Raw genomic sequence first — 20,259 nt, forward strand, 5'->3', positions numbered from 1 at the left:
TAAAAAATAAAATTTATGAAATAGGAAAAAAAATCCGGGGAACAAATCTCCTTTAAAACTACAATTGGCCAAATGAAAAGGGAGATCTTTAAAAAGCTAATAAAAAAAGTAATTCACCAAAAAAAAGGTGCTAATTATATTCAATATCTATTGTTTACATTTTCTATTTTTCAGAATCAATAGCTTGTTGACTTTTACAGAGGATATTCCAGAGATGATTATACCTTTACAGTCACACATCTAACAGAGCTGCAAAAAAGTACAAAATCTCACTGTGGTAATTATTGAAGGTTCATTCCAAAAAAAAAAAAAAAAATTTTTTTTAGAGTTGAAGAATTAAAAACAACTTTTAAAAGTTGTCCTTCCAGGCAAAGCAAAGATGGAAGAGAGAAGCCAGGACATTGCCTGAGCTTGCCCAACTTTCCCTCAGAATTAGTGCTACTTCAAGCCTCAGAATGGCTTTGGGGTTTCAAGCCACAAATATTTGGTGTGAAACAATTTTTCAGGTTAAGATACCTTGGAAGAATTTTAGGAAAGGTCTGTCTCACTTGGTCAGGAGGGACATGACCCAGCAGTAGCATAGCAAATTAGCAGGAGTCTCTTAGACAAAGAACAGCAGCGATGGCCTCTCTATCCAGCATCAGAGGACCAATGACAAAGTAGGCCAGTTATGAGATTGCCAACCCAATCACACAAGGCAAATTGGGAGATGTTGAAGCCTAGTATGATAGGCAGACTAAGATAGGCCAACATAACCACCAGCCCCAGAACAGAAAGTCAGTGAGAGGTCATTGCCTCCCTGTAAAAATAAATAAATAAATAATATTTTTGAACAATATGCCCCATACCCCAGGAGCAGAGCTCAATTTTAAAAAATAAGCAAAAAAGTAAAAAGAGCCCTAACCATAGAAAACTATTTTGGCAACAGGGAAGATCAGAACGCAAATTCAGAAAAGGAGCATAATGATAAAATGCTACATGTGAAGCCTCAAAGTGGGATATGACCTTCTCTCAAGGTCAAAAGGCTCATTTGGAAGAGCTCAAAAAAGATTTTTAAAATCAAGAAAGAACAAAAATAGGCAAAAGAAATGAGAGTTATGCAGGAGAATTATGAAAACTTAGAGGGGAAAGCCAATACCATGGAAAAGGAAGCACAGAATTAACTGAAGGAAAAACAACACCTTAAAAAGTAGATTTGGCAAAATGGAAAAGGACTCCTTAAAAAACAGATGTGGAAAAATGGAAAAGAAAAAGATACAGAAGAAAACAATTCTAAAAAAATAGAATTGGTGAAATGGGGAAAAAAATCCACTGAACAAAATAATTTCTTTAAAAGTACAATTGGCCAAATGAAAAGGAGGTAAAAAAGGTAGCTGAAGAAAACAGTTCATTAAAAATTAGAAGTGAACAAATGGAAGTGAATGGCTCAAAAAGACATCAAAAATCATTCAAATAAAATCATAAAAATGGAAAAATAGAAGAAAATATAAAATACCTCAGTAAAAAAATAACCAACCTGGAAAACAGATCCAGGAGAGATAATCTAAGGACTACCTGAAAGTCATGATCAAAAAGAGAGCCTAGACAACATCTTTCAAGAAATTATCAAAGAAAATTGCCCTGTTCTCCTAAAACAAAAGGATAAAATAGTCACTGAAAGAATCCACCAATCACTTCCTGAAAGAGACCAAAAATGATACTCTCAAGGAATACTCCACAAAAATCCAGAATTATCAGATCAATAAGAAAGTACTGCAGGAAGCCACAAAGAAACAATTCAAAGATAGAGGAGCCATAATCAGGATTACCACAATCAGAGTTTAGCAGCTTCTACTTTAAAAGATACCATATTCCTGAAGGCAAAGGATCTTGGGTTATAACCAAGAATCAACTACCCAGTAAAACTGAGCATTAACTTTCAGGGAGAAAGATAGACATTCAATGAAAAGGAAATTTTCAATCATTTCTGATGAAAAGACCACAGCTGAACAGAAAATATGACCTTCATAAATAAGACTCAACAAAAGCATAAAAAGGTAAATAAGAAAGAAAAAAATATTTTTTAAAAAGTTAAATTGCTTACATCCCAACATGGGAAAATGATCCTTGTAACTCTTGAGAACTGTATCTTTGTCAAGATAGTTAGAAGAGGTATACAAAGAGAGTGTGGATATTTAGTTGAATTTAGTATGATGACATAAAAAAGAGATTAAGGGGCAGAAAAAGAATTGTACTAGGACAAGATAAAATGGGAGATAAAATGGGGTAAATTCCATCATATAAAGAGACATAAAACACCTATTACAGAAGGCTAAAAGAAGGCAGGGAGGATGAGCATTGTTTGAATCTTAATTTCATTGGATTTGGCTGAAAGAGGAATATCACACATACTTTTTTTTTTTTTAAATGAGTCTTTTTTTTTTTTTTTTTGGAGGAAGAGGAGCTAGGCAATTGAGGTTAAATGACTTGCCTAGGGTCATACAGCTAGTAAATGTTAAGTGTCTGAAGCCAGATTCAAATGCAAATCCTCCTGATTCCAGAGCCTGTGCTCTAGCTACTGTGCCATTTAGCTGTCCCAATATCATATATACTTTAGTTTGCCATACAAATTTGTCTTATGCTACAAGAAAGTTGAAGGGGAAAGGGCAAAGAAAAAAAAAAAAAGAGGGCAAATTGAAGAAGATAAGAGTCAGAAGCAAAACACTGGAGAGGAGGGAAAGGGTGAAAGGAAAAAGGAAAATATAAACAGAGGAAAATAGGATAGTGGGAAATATAAAGTTAGTAATCTTAACTGGGAATGGAAATGGGATGAACTCTCCCATAAAACAGAAACAGATAGCAGAATATATTAAAAGCTAGAATCCCACAATTTGTTGTTTACAAGAAACACATTTGAAGCAGAGAGATATATAAAGAGCAAGGTAAAAGACTAGAGCAGAATATATTATGCTTCAGCTGAAGTTTAAAAAAAAGAAGCAGGGGTAGTGATACTGATCTCAGATAAAGCAAAAGCAAAAATACATTTAATTAAAAGAAATAGGAAGGAAACTACATCTTGATAAAGGGTATCACAGACAATAAAGTAATATCAATACTAAACATATATGCACCAAGAGGTATAAAATCCAAATTCATTGAAGAGAAATTAATAAATGAATTGCAGGAAAAGAAAGCAAAACTATTCTAGAGGAGGATTTCAAACTCCCTCTCTCATAAGTATAAAATCTTACCACAAAATAAACTATAAAAAAGTTAAAGAGAATATAATTTTAGAAAAGTTATATATGATAGGCCTCCGGAGAAAACTGAATGGGGACTCTTCTCATCAGTACATGGGATCTACACAAAAATTGACCATAATAGGGCATAAAAACTTAACAATCAAATGCAAAAAGGCAGAATATTAAATGCATCTTTTCAGATCATCATGAAATAAAAATTACATGAAATAAAGGTCTATGGAAAAATAGAGCAAAAATTAATTGAAAACCAAATAATCTAATCCAAAGAAATGGGTCAAATAACAAATCATAGAAACAATAATTTCATGCAAGAGAATGACAATAAGGAGGCAATATACCAAAACTTGTGGGATGCACCCAAAGAATTTCTTAGGGGAAATTTTTACATGCTCACATAAATTAAAAAGAGAAATGAATTGGGCATGTAACTAAAAAAGCTAGAAAAAAATTTAAAAACCTAATTAAATACCAAATTAGAAATTCTGGAATGCAGAGGAAAGATTAAATAAAAAGGAAAGAATACTATTGAACTATTAAATAAAACTTAGTTTTATTTTTTAAAAAATCAACAATAGAAAAACCTTTGATTAATTTGATCAGAAAAAAAAGCAATAAGAAAACCAAATTACCAGTATAAAAAATGAAAAGAGTGAACTTACCACCAAAGAAGAGAAAATTAAAGCAATAATTAGGAGCTATTTTGCCCAACTATATGTCAATAAATCTGACAATCTAAGTGAAGTCGATGAATACTTATAAAAATATAGATTACCCAGATTAACAGAAGAGGAAATAAAACACTTAAATTTAGAAAAAAAATTTAGAAAAAGAAATTGAATAAGCCATGAATGAACTCCCTAAGAAAAAAATTTCTAGGGCCAGATGGATTTACCAGTAAATTCTACCAAATATTTAAAGTTCTTAAACTATTTGGAAAAACAGGCGAAGAAGGAGTCCTACCAAATTCTTTTTATGACACACATATGGTACCAATACCTAAACAAAGAAGAATTAAAATAGAGAAAAATTATAGATTACTTTTCCTAATGAATATTGATATGAAAAATTTAAATAAAATATTAGCAAGGAGGTTACACCAACTTATCACAACAATGATACATTATGACCAAGATGGATTTTACCAGGAATGCAGGCCTGGTTCAATATCAGGAAAACTATCAACATAATTGACCATATCAATAACAAAACTAATAGAAATCATATGATCATCTCAATAGATGCAGAAAAATGACAAAATACAACACCAATTCCTAAAACACTAGAGAACGTAGGAATAAATGGATATTTCCTTAAAATGCTAAGTAGCATCTATCTAAAACCATTTCAAGCATTATATGTAATGAGGATAAACCAAAAGCTATTCCAATAAGTTTAGGGGTGAAACAAGGATGCTCATTATCACCACTATTATTCAATATTATTCTGGAAATGTTAGCTTTAGCATTAAAAAAATGAAGGAATTAGAACAGGCAATGAAGGAATAAAATTATCACTCTTTGTAGATGATATGATACACTTAGAGAATTCTAGAGAATCAACTAAAAAACTAGTAGAAACAAATTACAAATTTAGCAATAGGATATAAAATAAACCAGATAAATCATCAGCATTTCTATAAGTTACCAACAAAGCCCACCAGCAAGGGATAGAAAGAGCAATCCTATTGAAATAACTGTAGACAATATAAAATGCCTGCTAAGAGAAAGCTAGCAACTGTATAAACACAATTACAAAACACTTTACACAAATCAAGTTAGATCTAAACAACTGGAAAAGTATCAATTGCACATGAGTAGGCTGAACTAATACAATGAAAATGACAATTCTACCTAAATTAATCTACTTATTCAGTGCCCTACCAATCAAACTGCCAAAAAGTTGTCTTATAGAGCTAGAAAATATAATAACAAAATTAATCTGTAAGAACAAAAGGTCAAGAATACCAAAGGAATCAATGAAAAAAAAATGCAAAGGTCTAACCATATTAGACCTAAAACTATATTATAAAGTAGCAGTCATCAAAACCATTTGGTACTGGCTAAGAAATACAGTTGTGAATGAGTGAAATAGGTTAGGTACACAAGACATACTTGTCAATGACTAGTGTTTGGTAAACCCAAGCTCATTATCTGACAGAACTTGCTGGGAAAATTAGAAAACAGTATGGCAGAAATCAGGAATAGGTCAATATTTCACACGCTCTATCAAGATAAGGTTGAGATGGGTTCATGATTTAGACATAAAAGCTAATATCATATGCAAATTAAGAGAGCAAGGAATAGTCTACATGTCAAATCTTTGGTAAAGGAAGGAATTTATGGTCAAAGAATGAAATTCAAAATGGATAAGTTTGATTACATTAAATAAAAAAAAAGTTTTGTGCCAACAAAACCAATTCAGCTCAGATTAGAAGGGAAGCAGAAAGCTGTAAAACAATTTTTACAGTGTTTTTTTATAAAGGTCTTATTTCTAAAAAATAAAGAAAATCGAAATTAAGGAGTGAAAAAGAAGGATGCTTTTAAAGAAGCAGAAAGGGAGTGGTAGAATGGAGTAAAATATCTCACATAAAAGAGGTACAAAAGAGCTTTTACCATTGAGGGAAAGATTGAGAATATGAGGGGGAGGAGAACATATAACCTACCTCTCATCAAAATGAACTCAAAGAGGGAATAGCATCAAACACATTCAGTTGGATAAAGAAATCTATCTTACTGAAGAAATCAAAGAGTAAAAATGCTATGTTGTGGTCCATACTCAGTTCCCACAGTCCTCTCTCTGGATGTAGATGGCTCTCTTCATTACTGAACAACTGAAACTGGTCTGAATCAATTCATTGTTGAAGAAAGCCATGTCCATCAGAATTGATCATCGTATAGTCTTGTTGCCATGTGTAGTGATCTCCTGGTTCTGCTCATTTCACTTAGCCTCAGTTCATGTAGGTTTCTCCAAACCTGTCTAAAATCATGTCTGGTCATTTCTTACAGAACAATAATATTCCATAACATTCATATACCATAATTTAATCAGCCTTTCTCCAATTGATGGGCATCCACTCAGTTTCCAGTTGCTTGCCACTACAAAAAGGGCTGCCACAAACATTTTTGCACATGTGGATCCCTTTCCCTCCTTTAAGATCACTTTGGAATAAGTAACACTGCTAGATCAAAAGGGTAGGCACAATTTGATAACTTTCTTGAGCATAGATCCAAATTGCTCTCAAGAATGGTTGGATTCGTTCACAACTCTACCAACAGTGTATCAGTGTCCCAGTTTTCCCACATCCCCTCTAACATTCGTCATTATCTTTTCCTGTCATCTTAGCCAATCTGACAGATATGTAGTGTTATCTCAGAGTTGTGTTAATTTGCATTTCTCTTATCAATAGTGCACTTTTTCATATGACTAGAAAATAATTTCAATTTCTTCATCTGAAAATTGTTCATATCCTCTGACTTTTATAAGAAATCAATGGCTTGATTTCTTATAAATTTGAGTCAATTCTCTATGTTTTGGAAATGAGGCTTTTATCAGAACTTTTGAATGTAAAAATGTTTTCCCAGTTTATTGCTTTCCTTCTAATCTTGTCTGCATTAGTTTTGTTCGTACAAAAACTTTTAAACTTGAATATAATCAAAATTATCTATTTTGTGATCAAAATAGATCTCTAATTTTTCTTTGGTCACAAATTTCTTTCTCTTTCACAAGTCTGAGAGGTAAACTAGGCTATGTTCTTCTAATTTATTTATAATGTCATTCTTTATGCCTAGATCATGAATCCATTTTGACCTTATCTTGGTATACCCAGATATTCTTATCTCTATTCTGCTGGCTAAGACTAATAAGAAACAATTTACAGCCCTCAGAAAAGGAGTCCAGTATACCTTAACTAAATTACCCAAAGGTTCTATCTACCCCAGGGGTCAGGATCAATAAAGGAATTTTGCTGATGCTGCAGTCACATATAGTTGTTTATGGGACATGACAGTATCCATCAGCTATTAAGAGTCATGTCCTGAACAAAGAATAAAATCATTACCATAAAAGAAGAAGTTGCTGAGTGATCCATTATCATTCTAGACATGGGAGCCAGGAGTGAGACTACATCATCTTTCTAAGAACAAGATAGTTACTCCTACTCAAAAAGACTCCGTATACCAACTTGAGCTACCACAACACAAAAGGTCCTCACTCTGTGCACAATTGTCAATCTGACCCTCTTATTCCATCTCAGGACTCTGAAATCACAGTTAATTATTGTTGTTGTTTATCCTTGATTCTCAAAGACAAATATACCATCAGGAGGTAATGCCATTATATGCAAATGAATTTGATTTGAGTGAGTGAGTGCTATGGAAAGTCACCAACCTTTCTTCAGAGGAAGGATTTAAATCCAGATTTTCCTGGCTCTGAGGTCAGCTCTCAATCCACTGATCCATACTGCCTCTATGAATATTTTCTCATAAAGATTATATATTAGTAAAAATTATTTTTGGAAGATTCATTTGATTTTAAACAAAAATAAGATTTTTATACTTTTTTTTTTCATCAGAATAAAAAATGTGGTAAGCATTGTATGGGGCATTGGACTTATGGAAATCTAACTGGATAGGGAAAAACCTTGGTGGACTTTTAGATTATTAGCCAGGAAAACATTGTGAAAAATATCTGGGACAAATAACTGGGGTAAAATTTAGTGGGAATATTTGGGAAATGGCTAAATATAATGGAGCTAAGTTGAGCCTTTCTCTGAATGGATACTTCTGTCAAAGAAAAAAATAAACCTTTCAAGAATAATAAAAACAAGATGACAGAATAGAGATAGCAATCCAATCAAACTCTCTCAATATTTTCCTCTGAACAATTTTAAAATAATGCTTTAAATAAAATTTGGAGCATAGAGCCAAGAAAAGATCATAATAAGACAACTAAAAGAAGTCAAAGGACACCTGGGTTAAATTAGCCCAAAATGCATAACCCTGGTCTTAGAAGCAACCATGTTAGTGGCAAAAGACAATTTGGGAGCTCTCAGTCCAGAAGAAGTAAGCAGCCCGACAATAGTTCAGGAAAGAGATTACAGAAGAGCCTTTATTAGCATTGGTATTGATTTGGCAACTCTTTTGTCCAGAAGTTCTGGGTCACAATTATAACACAGAGAAGTGCCACTCACCCCCAAAATAGTTCTGAAAACAACAAAACAAAAAAGCCTGAAGCTTGGGACAATGCACCTCACTCCTAATTGTTTTACATAAAAAAAAGGAAAAAAGTAAACATCAGCAATAATAATAATTATTATTATTTAACCATAAAAAAATTACTATGAAGTAATTTTTTGGCAGTTTGACTGGTACGGCATTGAACAAATAGACCAATTTAGGCAGAATTGGTTTTTTCACTATATTAGCTCGACCTATCCCTCAGCAATTGGTATTTTTCCAGTTGTTTAAATCTGACTTTATTTGTGTGAGAACTGTTTTGTAATTGTGTTGATGTAGTTCTTGGATTTGTCTTGGTTTGCAACTCCCAAATATTTTATTTTGTCTACAATAATTCTAAATGAAATTTCTCTTTCTATCTCTTGCTGATAGGCTCTGTCAGCAATGCTGAGGGTTTGTGTGGGTTTATTTTATAATCTACAATTTTGCAAAAGATGTGAATTGTTTCCCGTTGGTTTCTGGATGATTTTCTAGGATTGTCTAAGTATGTCCTCATATCATCTGCAAAGAGTATTAGTTTTATTTCCTCATTACCTATTTTAATTACTTTACTTTCTTTTTTCCCCCTTAAGGAAAATAAATTTATAGTTAGTCCACAGATCCAGCCAATTACAATACATACCAATAGTAAATCACACAATTGTAAGAAGAAAAAATTGTCAATAGCTATCTTTTCCTCCCCTCCCCCCACTGTTTACTGTACAATATATCAATCTGATCTAATAACACAGACTGGAGTATTTAATAATCCCTAAAGCCTCTAACTGCAAACTCAGGCATAACTTTCCTTTTGGAAAGTTTAAGAAACAGTAATTTTAATAATGAAGCATTGTTATTTTAAACAGCTTCTCTATTTGCACCTAAATGTAGAAGCAAGCAAGCAGCTCAAATTCAAACTCATCCTAGCACATGAAAATGGAATAGTTAAGGGAATAGCTATCAATAGAGTGTGGAACCCTTTTAGTGCATTTAAGAAAGAACATTTTGTAAATCAACAAAGTGTCAACATTTCGTCAATTAACAAATAAACAAATCCAGTTCCTTAGAGTCAGTGCATGAGAGATTACCACCAGCTCTGGAAGGCACAAGTTATACCAGTTCCTACCTCCTGGCATAGCAAGTGCATTTTAGTACTTTCTAATTACAAAAGATTTAAAAGCATAGGATAAAAAAAACACTTTCACCTTTAAGCAAAATTAAAATTTTGGGAATTAGTTCATCCTACGGTAAAAACTACATTTCATTCACAGGCGAAGGAAAATTGCAAAGCTTGATAGAATCAGCAAAGAAATGGGGTTGTCAGTTTCCCATTTATTTTGATGAGGTTAATGAAACTACGTGATGATCCTGCATAGCAGTCAATGTTTGGGATGGAGCACAGTTTGCAAAACAGGAGAGGTTATGTTAATATCAGATTTTCTCAATGCTCATGGCTGGTCATTAACTCCCTGAAAGAGAAAAGATAAGTGGAAGGAAATGTTATAAGGCCAGTAGGCCGAAATGGCACAGTGAAAGTTGGCCCAAGAAAATGCTTCTGCTGAGTGGGAATGCTGTCAGTATGCAATTGGGGAAAGAGACCTGCAAATGGACTCAGGAAGACCTTAATTGAAATCATGCCTTATACACTAGCTGTGTGACTGTGACAAATTATTTCTTCTCTCTGAAACTCAATGGAACTGTCAGTAAAATGGGGGTTATAACTACAGGAGCTATCTTGCAGGAGGCTATTTTGAGGTTTCAATGAGATAATGTACAGAAAGTGCTTTGATAACATCACCTACACTTAACTGCCTAGTAAGACACAGGGAATTTTATTTAAAGGAGCTGGAGAGTGGGGCTTGCAAGTTCTATGGCCACAGCTCTCATTATTACACTCACCCTTACAAATGTAGCCCCTTTCACATATTCTAAACATAAATCTAATGACCTTTCCTGGAATTACAAGACAATGGGAATGAGGAAAGAAGGTATTTCACAATTCGATAAAGTATGTTTGAAGATATGTCCTGGAATCAGAGCCAGCTTAAGAATATGATTTTTTAAGCCTGGCACTCATTTCCAGACACACTCAGTGGGTGCCAACAAAATACAAATAATATTCAGGCACCACTGCCGAATGTGTTTCCCATGGTTCATTTTAAAACAGGGAGAGCAAAGGGTTTGGCTTTCTTGGCAATTCTATTTTTTAAGCAAGGCCAAATTATCATATGTACATATAATGTATATTATACACATAATGTACATATATATGTGATAGATATAATGTATATATAATAACATACATATAATGTACATGTGACTTTATTAAAAAGTAGCTTTAATTAGGCTTACAAAGACTTCCCCTACAAATCAAATTCTGAAAACAAGTCCAGATTTGGACCTAAGGCACTCAGTCCACAAACATCCATTAGCTAGTAATTTTGCCACAAATCTGAAAAGGAGCAAAATCTGTGTAAGTCTCCACTCCTTAGATCTCAGACATCTGAAGGGAGAATAATACCAATAAGAAAGGAACAAGTTTTTGTTGGGGTTTTTTTTCCCCTATGAATGAATCGTTAATTTTATTTGCACACTTGCTTAAAAAAAAAAAAAAAAGGAAGAATCTTCTATTTACACACACAATCCTTCAACCACTCCCTGAAATAGCAACATAAACCATTTGCCCCAGTGCTTACAGTACTTTATGTTTGCATCTTCATCTAAAGAAGTCAAAATGGTTTCCTTGTAAGGTTGAATACATTGGCTTTTAAAAAACAAAACCTTCATGAGTGCTAAGTATTAAGAATCAAGACAAACCGAACGCTTTCTCTGTAAACATTTCCTCTTTCACAAAGAAGGTCTAAATGCTATTAGAACACTGTCTCTAATTGAATTCTTACTCCTATGTTGCTGAATATTTATTTAACTAACTTGTCTGAATTTTGATTCTGTTTCAGGAAGATCCTACACTTATATGAAAAAGGGCAGGTTTCTTGTCCTTTTAACTTCCTAAGTATGAGCATTCTGAAATCTCAGGATGATAGCAAATCATGAAACGAAAAAGCACCATGGTCAATAGTCAGTAATTTATCATTTAGTAGAGATTTCTTTCCAGTATGTAGGGTTTGAAAGTATAAGAATTTAGAGCTTTTCTGTTAAGAAAACTGTGCTTATCAAATCCCAGGACTTTGCACAAGGAATGTTAGAAACCGTCAAGCAGCCCACAGCAAATTTCCCTCCAAATATTTATTGGCAAAAATAATTTCAGAAGTTCTAGATTTCTTACTCACTTTGCAATATATAGGTTTCATCATTTATTATCTCTGAATCACAAACTGCTTGATCAGGAAGCATCTGTGGTTAATTCATGCAGAGATCATTAATGGAGTCACTATTAACCAGCAGAGGGCAACAACAACCCTTTAAATTCCAGTAAAACAACTAGCTTAGTAATAATGAGCACTTGAATTTATTTTCTATTTTCAGTTGTTTTAAAGTGAGTGTGTGTGTCAGAAAACTATGATCACTAAGTACTCAGGATTGATCAAAACCTACCGTGCCTACCTAAAACTAGTGTTTCAGAAGTTTCTCAAAATGATGCTTCTCTAACTAGCAGCCAAAGCATTCTCAAAGAATACCATGGACCTATGATAAAAATGTAAGAAAAAAAAAAAAAAAAAGAAATTGAGGACTTTTGGTCATTTGGGTTGTAAATCCCATTTGGGGATGGAGTATCATAGTTTTTTTATATACAAAACATATGCATGGGTAATTTTTCAACATTGACCCTTGCAAAAACTTCTGTTTCAACATTTCCTCTTCTTCCACCTCTTCCCCTAGATGGCAGCTAGTCCCATACATGTTAAATATATTAAAGTATATTTTAAATACAATATATGTATACATATTTATACAGTTATTTCTGCACCAGAAAATCAGATTTAGAAAGAAAGTAAAAACAACCTAAGAAGAAAAAACAAAAATGCAAGCAAACAATAATAGAAAGAGTTGGAATGCTATGCTGTGGTCCATACTCATTTCCCAACGTTCTTTCTCTGGGTGTAACTGGTTCTGTTCATTACTGATCAACTGGAACAGATTTGCTTCATCTCATTGTTGAAGAGAGCTACTTCCATCAGAATTGATCTTCATATAGTATTATTGTTGCTGTGTATAATGATTTCCTCGTTCTGCTCATTTCACTTAGCATCAATTCATGTAAATCTCTCCAAACCTCTCTGTATTCACCTGCTGGTCATTTCTTACAGAACAATAATATTCCATAACATTCATATACCACAATTTTCTCAGTTATTCTCCAATTGGTGGACATCCATTCAATGTCCAGTTTCTAGCCACTACAAAAAAGGTTGCAACAAACATTTTGGAACATACAGGTCCCTTTCCATTCTTTAAGATCTCTTTGTGATATAAGCTCAGTAATAACACTGCTGGTTCAAAGGGTATGCAGTCTGATAACTTTTTGAGCATAGTTGCAAACTGCTCTCCAGGATGGCTGGATGTATTCACAATTCCACCAACAATGCATCAGTATCCCAGTTTTCCCCACATCCTCTACAACATTCATCATTATCTTTTCCTGTCATCTTAGCCAATCTGACAGATGTGTAGTGGTATCTCAGAGCTTTCTTAATTTGTATTTCTCTGATCAATCATGATTTAGAACATCCAAAAGACCCCAATTTCATGGCATGTAAGGCTGGCCGGCCTCATCAGCCATGTTAAGGATATAGTTAGCTATGTCATCTTCTGTAGGTACATCAGACACAACCCAAGAATCATTGCCCCACTTGTCTGTAGGCAGCAGATAGGACAATTCCTGTGGTGATCACTTTATTTATCAATGCACTTCTGACAAAAGCTGTGGGCACAGAGTAGAATGAGGTTGGCTCACCCATCTATGCAAATACAACATTCCTCCTCATCAGTCAGCTGCTTCAGTCTTCCCATTCAAATGCTGGCTTGACAGGAAGACATAGATGACAAGCTTTCAGCAGTTGCTTCAGAAGTAGTAGGGCCTTGTTCCCAGGACTCCTGTTGCTTGGCTTGTGATATCTTTATAAAGTTGGATAAACTAACATAAATTCATGATTCTTGAAGTTTCTACAATTCTACTGCTCTTGTTAATCTTGGTACACACCACTCATACAAGCACCTTCCAAAAAGCAGAGGAATCTGATCCTGGCTGTACCTCAAAGAGAAGGTATTTTTCTTGGCCAGCAGCCGCTTTTGCAATTACATCATTCAGTTCAGCCACTTTCCCAAGAAATTCCTTATAGGTAAGAGAACTACTTTCTCGAAACAGAGAGTTGCATTTAGTTACTTTTTCAGTCAAGTTATTTATAACTATTTGTGTCTGATCAGAAATTTGCTGCCCCATGTTGAATGCAATTCAAAATCCAGTTAACAGTGGTGTTTCATTCACATGTGGCATTTTTTGGTTTCGCAACATTGCAGTCCCCACAGGGATAATGGTGCTGAGGGACCGTCCTGACACCTGCAGCAGCCCCACCAAACCCGCAGGCGGCAGCTCAGAGATGGAAGAATACGACAGCGACCTTTAAATTCTTTTCCTTTTTTTATTGCTAAAGCCAGCATTTCTAGTACAATGTTGAATAATAGTGGTGATAATAGGCATCCTTATTTCACCCCTGGGAATGTGTCCAGCTTCTCTACATTACAAATAATACTTGCTGTTGGTTTTAGCTAGATACTGCTTATTATTTTAAGGAACGCATCCCTTTTCCCTGTGCTCTCCAGTGTTTTTAATAGGAATGGGTGCTATATTTTGTCAAAAGCTTTTTCTGCATCTATTGAGATTATCATATGATTTCTGTTGGTTTTGTTATTTTTTATGGTCAATTATGGTAATGGTTTTCTTGATATTGAGCCAGACCTGCTAGTCCCCAATGGGTTGGGGATTGGCTGAACAAATTGTGATATATGAAGACAATGGAATGTTATTGTTCTATAAAAAATGATGAACAAGCTGATTAGGAAGGCCTAGAAAAATTTACATGAACTGACAATGAATGAAACAAGCAGAACCACGAATACATTTAATACAATAACAGCAAGAATGTGTGATTATCTAAGAAAATTCCAAAAGACTCATGATGAAAAATGCTCTCTCATACCAGAGAGAGAGCTGATGAACTTTTGAGAGAACTGAAATATATTTTTCCTACTTCATTTTTCTTTCTTTTTTATGTGATAAGTTAATATGGAAATATGTTTTGCATGATTTCACTGATATAACTGCTATCATATTGCTTGCAACCTCAGTGTTTGGGAGAGGCACAGAAAGGAGAAGAAACTATGGAACTTTAAAAAAAAATGCTAAAAAGAAATGAATAATAAAAATTTGGGATGGGAATAATACTAATAGACATTTACAAATACTATATAATTTGCAAATTATGTATTAGTTTTTTGGAAAACTCTTTTTTGATCATATAGCTTTCTGATAAATATTAAAGCTTTTCCTACATATTTACCTCAATATAAACTATAAGATGCCTTTCAAGGATTAAATTATTTAGAGATTGGCATTATTATAAGTTGGAATATTTAACTCCTCATGTAAATTATATAAATTTATGAACTAACACTTAATTAAATTTGTAATACAGTTTTCTTGTTTAAGAGATTGAGGATTAAAATCTTTTTAAGAGCTTGTTTAGAAATCAATCTCAAAATGCTTTTTAAATGCAGAAAAGTAGTAACAATAATCCTGATAACAAATATCTAACATTTACATAGTACTTTTAGGTTTGTAAAATGATTTGCTATTACAACACCCTTGGTGTACCAATTATCCTCACTGTCTAAATAAGGAAACTCAGACATGGTTTAAGTGATATGGTTTAAGACTTGCCCAGATTCACATAGCCTAATGCAGGAACTCAGATCTTGAACTCAGGTCTTTCTTACTGGAGTGTAATGTATCTACTAAATGATTGTAAACACTAATTGTTAAAGACAAATTGTTTTTTAACATCTGTGGATGGAGCACTGGATCTGGAATCAAGAAGATTTAAGTTCAAATGTGGTCTCAGATGCTTATGTGTGATCTTGATCATTTTCCATCTGTCTCAAATATAAATTGGAAAGAAAAAGAGTATCTACATTCTATGGTTGTTGTAAGGATCAAATGATTTAATATTTGTAAAACACTTAGCACCATGCCTGGCCCATAAAAAAATGTTTAATACTTATTTCCTTCTCTTTTCCCTATGATCTAGAATAATAGTTTCAAACTTAAATAAAAATGGATCCTAGCATCTTTGATATTTCCTTAAAAAATCACAAATTAAATTTTTTGCATGAATTTTTATTTGTTAAGTATTTCCCAAACACATTTAATCTAGTTCAAGCTGCACTCATTGTAAATCAATGAGGGAAGGAAGGCAAGTTTGACATCTCTGAAGTAAAAATTGTTTAGTACTTTTGTTTCTGTAATTATTTTTCTGCTTTGAATTATATCGTATAAGATACATTAAATAGTTCATACTTTCATATTCAAAAAATTACCTTTTTTTCATAATTGAGATCTAATTGAAATTTTTCCTGCTGGAATTCATTTTCTTGCTCCTGTAAAAGATAAAAGGTTGCTTTTGTAATACAAATATTGTTCCTTAGGTTTCAATAAAAATAATTTAATATGCAAAATCTACCTATTGTAAATAAAAAAAAATTTTTTTTCAACCCCTAAATCATGCTATCTAATCTCTGGATATTTTTCCTCTTACTCAGTAGAAACTCTGATATGACCCAGATATGACCTTGAACTTAACCCCTACTTTTGGTCAAATAGAGGCCTCCATCTCTCTTCCTGGTCATCTCCAAATCATGTCACTGTATTAAAATAGTTCCTTTATGTCCTCTCCATCCTTCAAGCCCCATTTCTCTTTATCTGTTACTTTGAACCATTAAAATAAAAATTTTGGAAGGCAGAGATTGTCTAGCTTGCTTGCATTTGCATTCCTACTACAGTACCTTACACAGTAGGCATTTAAAAATGCTTTGTCAATCTTGCATTTTATGAAAATAGTTCTATTAGCTCAATTTTCAAATAACAAGTAAAAAGTTAAGTTGGCTTAAGCCAGCAATTAAGCTCTTAGTAGCTTCAGAGTATTAAAACTTCTTCAACTTATCAGTAGCCCATACTCAAGCTTTCACTTAAGTTACATGTATCTAAGGTTATGCTCTGCTGGTATAGGTATAGGGAACTCTTAGCAAAGACATTTCTATCAATGCAAATCAGCTTCTTTTTTGCATTTTATTGTTTCACAAGGCAAGGAGAGATTAAGTGATTTGCCCAAAGTCAGAAAGTCAGAAAGAAGCCTTGAATTCAGCTCTTGTTGACTCAGGGACCAATTATTTACTGACTACATCAAGATGCCTCTTAGTAAAGAATTAATATTCTCTAAATTAAATAAAAAACAATATGACAGTCAATTTCTTCCCTTAGGATGTCATCTACTGTTTTAAGATGACAAATTTAAATCATTACGGAGCTAAGATTTTTAAAGATTCTTTTTTTTTAACTTGAAGTTCAGAAAGAAGTAAACGGGAAAATAAATGCTATTGAAGGTGAGCATGTTATGGGAACAGTCTAAAAACAAGCATCCATATGTAGAATTGTTGTGCCACAGTTCCCTGTTGATGTCCTGACTTAGTTTCCCCTTGTCCTATCTGCCTCAGGTTATAACGTTTTCCTCTTAATGTTTGATTTCGTTACTCTGCCTCAGGTTATAACCATTCCCTCTTTTTTTTTTTTTAATTTAAATTTTATTTTATTTAATAATAACTGTGTATTGACAGAATCCATGCCAGGGTAATTTTTTACAACATTATCCCTTGCACTCGATTCTGTTTCGTTTTTTCCCCGCCCTCCCTCCAACCCACCCCCCCCCCCAAGATGGCAAGCAGTCCTATATATGTTAAATATGTTGCAGTATATCCTAGATACAATACATATTTGCAGAACCGAACAGTTCTCCTGTTGCACAGGGAGAATTGGATTCAGAAGGTAAAAATAACTCGGGAAGAAAATCAAAAATGCAAATAGTTCACATTCGTTTCCCAGTGTTCCTTCTTTGGGTGTAGCTGCATAACCATTCCCTCTTAATGTTTGATAGGATAAAGATATTATATCTTAGACTTTAGGCTATACTTATTCTCTCTTAATGTTTAATGGGATAAAGGTCATTATCCATTTTAGACATCATTAGAATATCAGGAGCCTCTCTAGTACCTCCCATTATGTCATCCTAGATCCCTCCCCCCATTAGGTTATCCCCATCCAGGTACCTCCCCCATTATGTCATTGTTCTTGTTATCCTATAAAAAAGCTTGCTGTCTGATACTTAGTGCTGGATTCTTTGAGATGATAGTCTTGTCCAGCCCTGGGACCAACCATGGATCCATTTGATCCCAGTATATCTATCCATTTAATAAACTATTAAGTTGATCTCCAATCTCTGTCTTGCTCAGTTTCTCCGGCATTACAGTCTTAAACCAAAGGTTCATTAAAAACAGCAACCAATATTTCAAAATAAAATTATTTTAAATGTAATTCTATGTTTCAAAATGTACTTTGTGTATTATGCAAAAAGAAAAAAATGTTTTCTTTAATATATTTAATGAAAACACTAAGAGCAAATTCTTTATTTTATCAACTGTCTATTGTCATTTGTAAGAAATCAAAAAAAATTGGGTTTATATATATCTATATACATAAATTAAGAAAAGGAAAAAGACATTTTGTCATTTTTCTACTGAATAAAAAAACTCAAAGCTTACCTTTAGTTGTTGTTGTCTTTGATGTTCCAATTTCTGTAGCTGCTGTTTTAATTGACATATATTATTTTCCAACTTCTCAGTCATTTCAGATGCCTATAAGAGATTGAATAACAAAACAACTATAATGATCTTGTTGCAGCTCCAATATTTAGTGATGGAGGACACAGCTTGACTGTTATATTAAGTTATATTCAGAAGAAAATGCTTCCAAAACAAAAGCATTTTATCATAAGAAATATAATTTGTCATAGAAAATCCAACTACTCATTCTTTAAAATATAAATCAAATTTTACACATGACTTAAAACTATGACAATAAAATTATAAACATCCACAGACTTACCAAAAATTTTTCAAAATATTGACTTTGAAATAAAACATCAAAAAGTTTTAATTAACAAAATAATCATTTAATATTGCTAAAAACGTTAACATAAGTTTCTTTGTGAACTTAACATCAATAAACTAATAGAGGCCTTTTCTTACAGTCAGGTAGACAAAGGTTCAAGCTTCCTCTGATATGTACTAGTCATAAGAACTTGAGCAAGTCCTCTTACCAGTGCCCAGATAACTCCTAAGGCTATAGAGAATTACAGAGGAATCTCTGATTTCAATTTGTAAAGAGCATTTTCACACAAGAAGTTCCAAACAGATGAAATCACAAATCCAGACTTTTTAAAAAGCAAGTTACAGAAACAACTACTTTGGTTAGAGGGTTGTTTCTGAAAAATAATAATTTTTTGTAATTACAAGGTATTTTGCAGAATTCTGATTTTGTTTTCTATATTCTCTAAATTATTAACTCCTTAAAAGAAGACATTCTGTTCTATTCATCTATATTCTAAATATCCTCCATAGAAGTATATCTAAGGGGCAGCTAGGTGGCGCAGTGGATAGAGCACCAACCCTTAAGTCAGGACAACCTGAGTTCAAAAGTGACTTCTGTTGCTTAACACTTCCCTGGCTGTGGACCTTGGGTAAGTCACTTAACCCCAATTGCCTGAAGAAAAAAAAAAAAAAAGTAGATCTAAAACAAACAGTAGAGTACCAATAAATGTTCACTGATATGAACAGAATTAAATACAAATCTAATACAATATAGTCATTTAATGAGTTGTATTCTATCATCAATATTCAAAGTGGAAAAGCTAGAGATTATATTAATTCTTTCAAATTATAAGGAAAAGTTAGTCAACATGTTACCAGGAAGAAGTCACAAAAATCACAGAATTCTAGGGTGTCAAAATGAGAAGAAATCTTAAAGATTATTTAATCAAGTCCCTTCAATTAATATATAAGGAAATTAAGGCCTAGAGTCAATGTGCAGCAGAGTTTAGATTCAAATCAAATTTTAAAGTCCAATATCCATCCTATAATACTGCTATGCTCTATATAATAATATAGCTGATATAAGAAATATTAACTTGTGCTAACAATGAATTTAATATGCTAACAAAGAGGGTTTTTTTTCAATTTTAGTTGTTTCAAAAATGAATTTAAGAGATAGCTATTCTGAAAAGAAAACAATGTATCATTCTATGATTTTGTAATTTCTTATTCAGAACAAGTTAGGTAATTTTGTTGAATGTGAATGTGAATACAAACAATAAGTGTTCCTTATTTTTCTGAAGTTGCTTTCATAAAAATATAATACCTTAGCAGAAGACACAGCATATTCTTCTTTCATAAGCTGGATATCTGAATCACACCTGGCTTGTAATAGTTTTATACTTTGTTCATAATCTTGTGCAATATCATCCTTTTCTTTATGAAGTGAGTTGTTCCTAAAAGCAATGAAAACAGAATGTTAGAAATGGATTTTCATTCTTTAAAAAAAAAAAAAAAAACTACTACTATTACTTAAAATTTTAAAATTAATTAAATAATCCCTGGATTACAAATGACACACATTGTAATGTACAAGGTATGCTGTATAAAATGTTCAGACCAGATATTTTGGGTGGTTAGCATCACTG

At 33.1% G+C, this 20,259-nt stretch overlaps 1 protein-coding gene and 1 pseudogene across 1 annotated transcript in view; both read right to left on the reverse strand.

The window, feature by feature from the left end:
* CEP112 (centrosomal protein 112) overlaps positions 1–20,259 on the reverse strand; it is a 589,318-nt gene that overhangs the window by 431,750 nt on the left and 137,309 nt on the right. The window contains exons 13-15 of the mRNA XM_051996640.1: positions 19,938–20,067; positions 18,284–18,376; positions 16,010–16,069 (exon numbers count right to left, since the gene is read on the reverse strand). Coding sequence (XP_051852600.1) covers positions 16,010–16,069; positions 18,284–18,376; positions 19,938–20,067 — 283 coding nt within the window. The remainder of the gene's footprint in view (positions 1–16,009; positions 16,070–18,283; positions 18,377–19,937; positions 20,068–20,259) is intronic.
* LOC127560566 (RING finger protein 141-like) lies at positions 13,161–13,856 on the reverse strand (annotated as a pseudogene).

Source organism: Antechinus flavipes, chromosome 4 (assembly GCF_016432865.1).
Source record: "Antechinus flavipes isolate AdamAnt ecotype Samford, QLD, Australia chromosome 4, AdamAnt_v2, whole genome shotgun sequence".
NCBI classification, from domain to species: domain Eukaryota; kingdom Metazoa; phylum Chordata; class Mammalia; order Dasyuromorphia; family Dasyuridae; genus Antechinus; species Antechinus flavipes.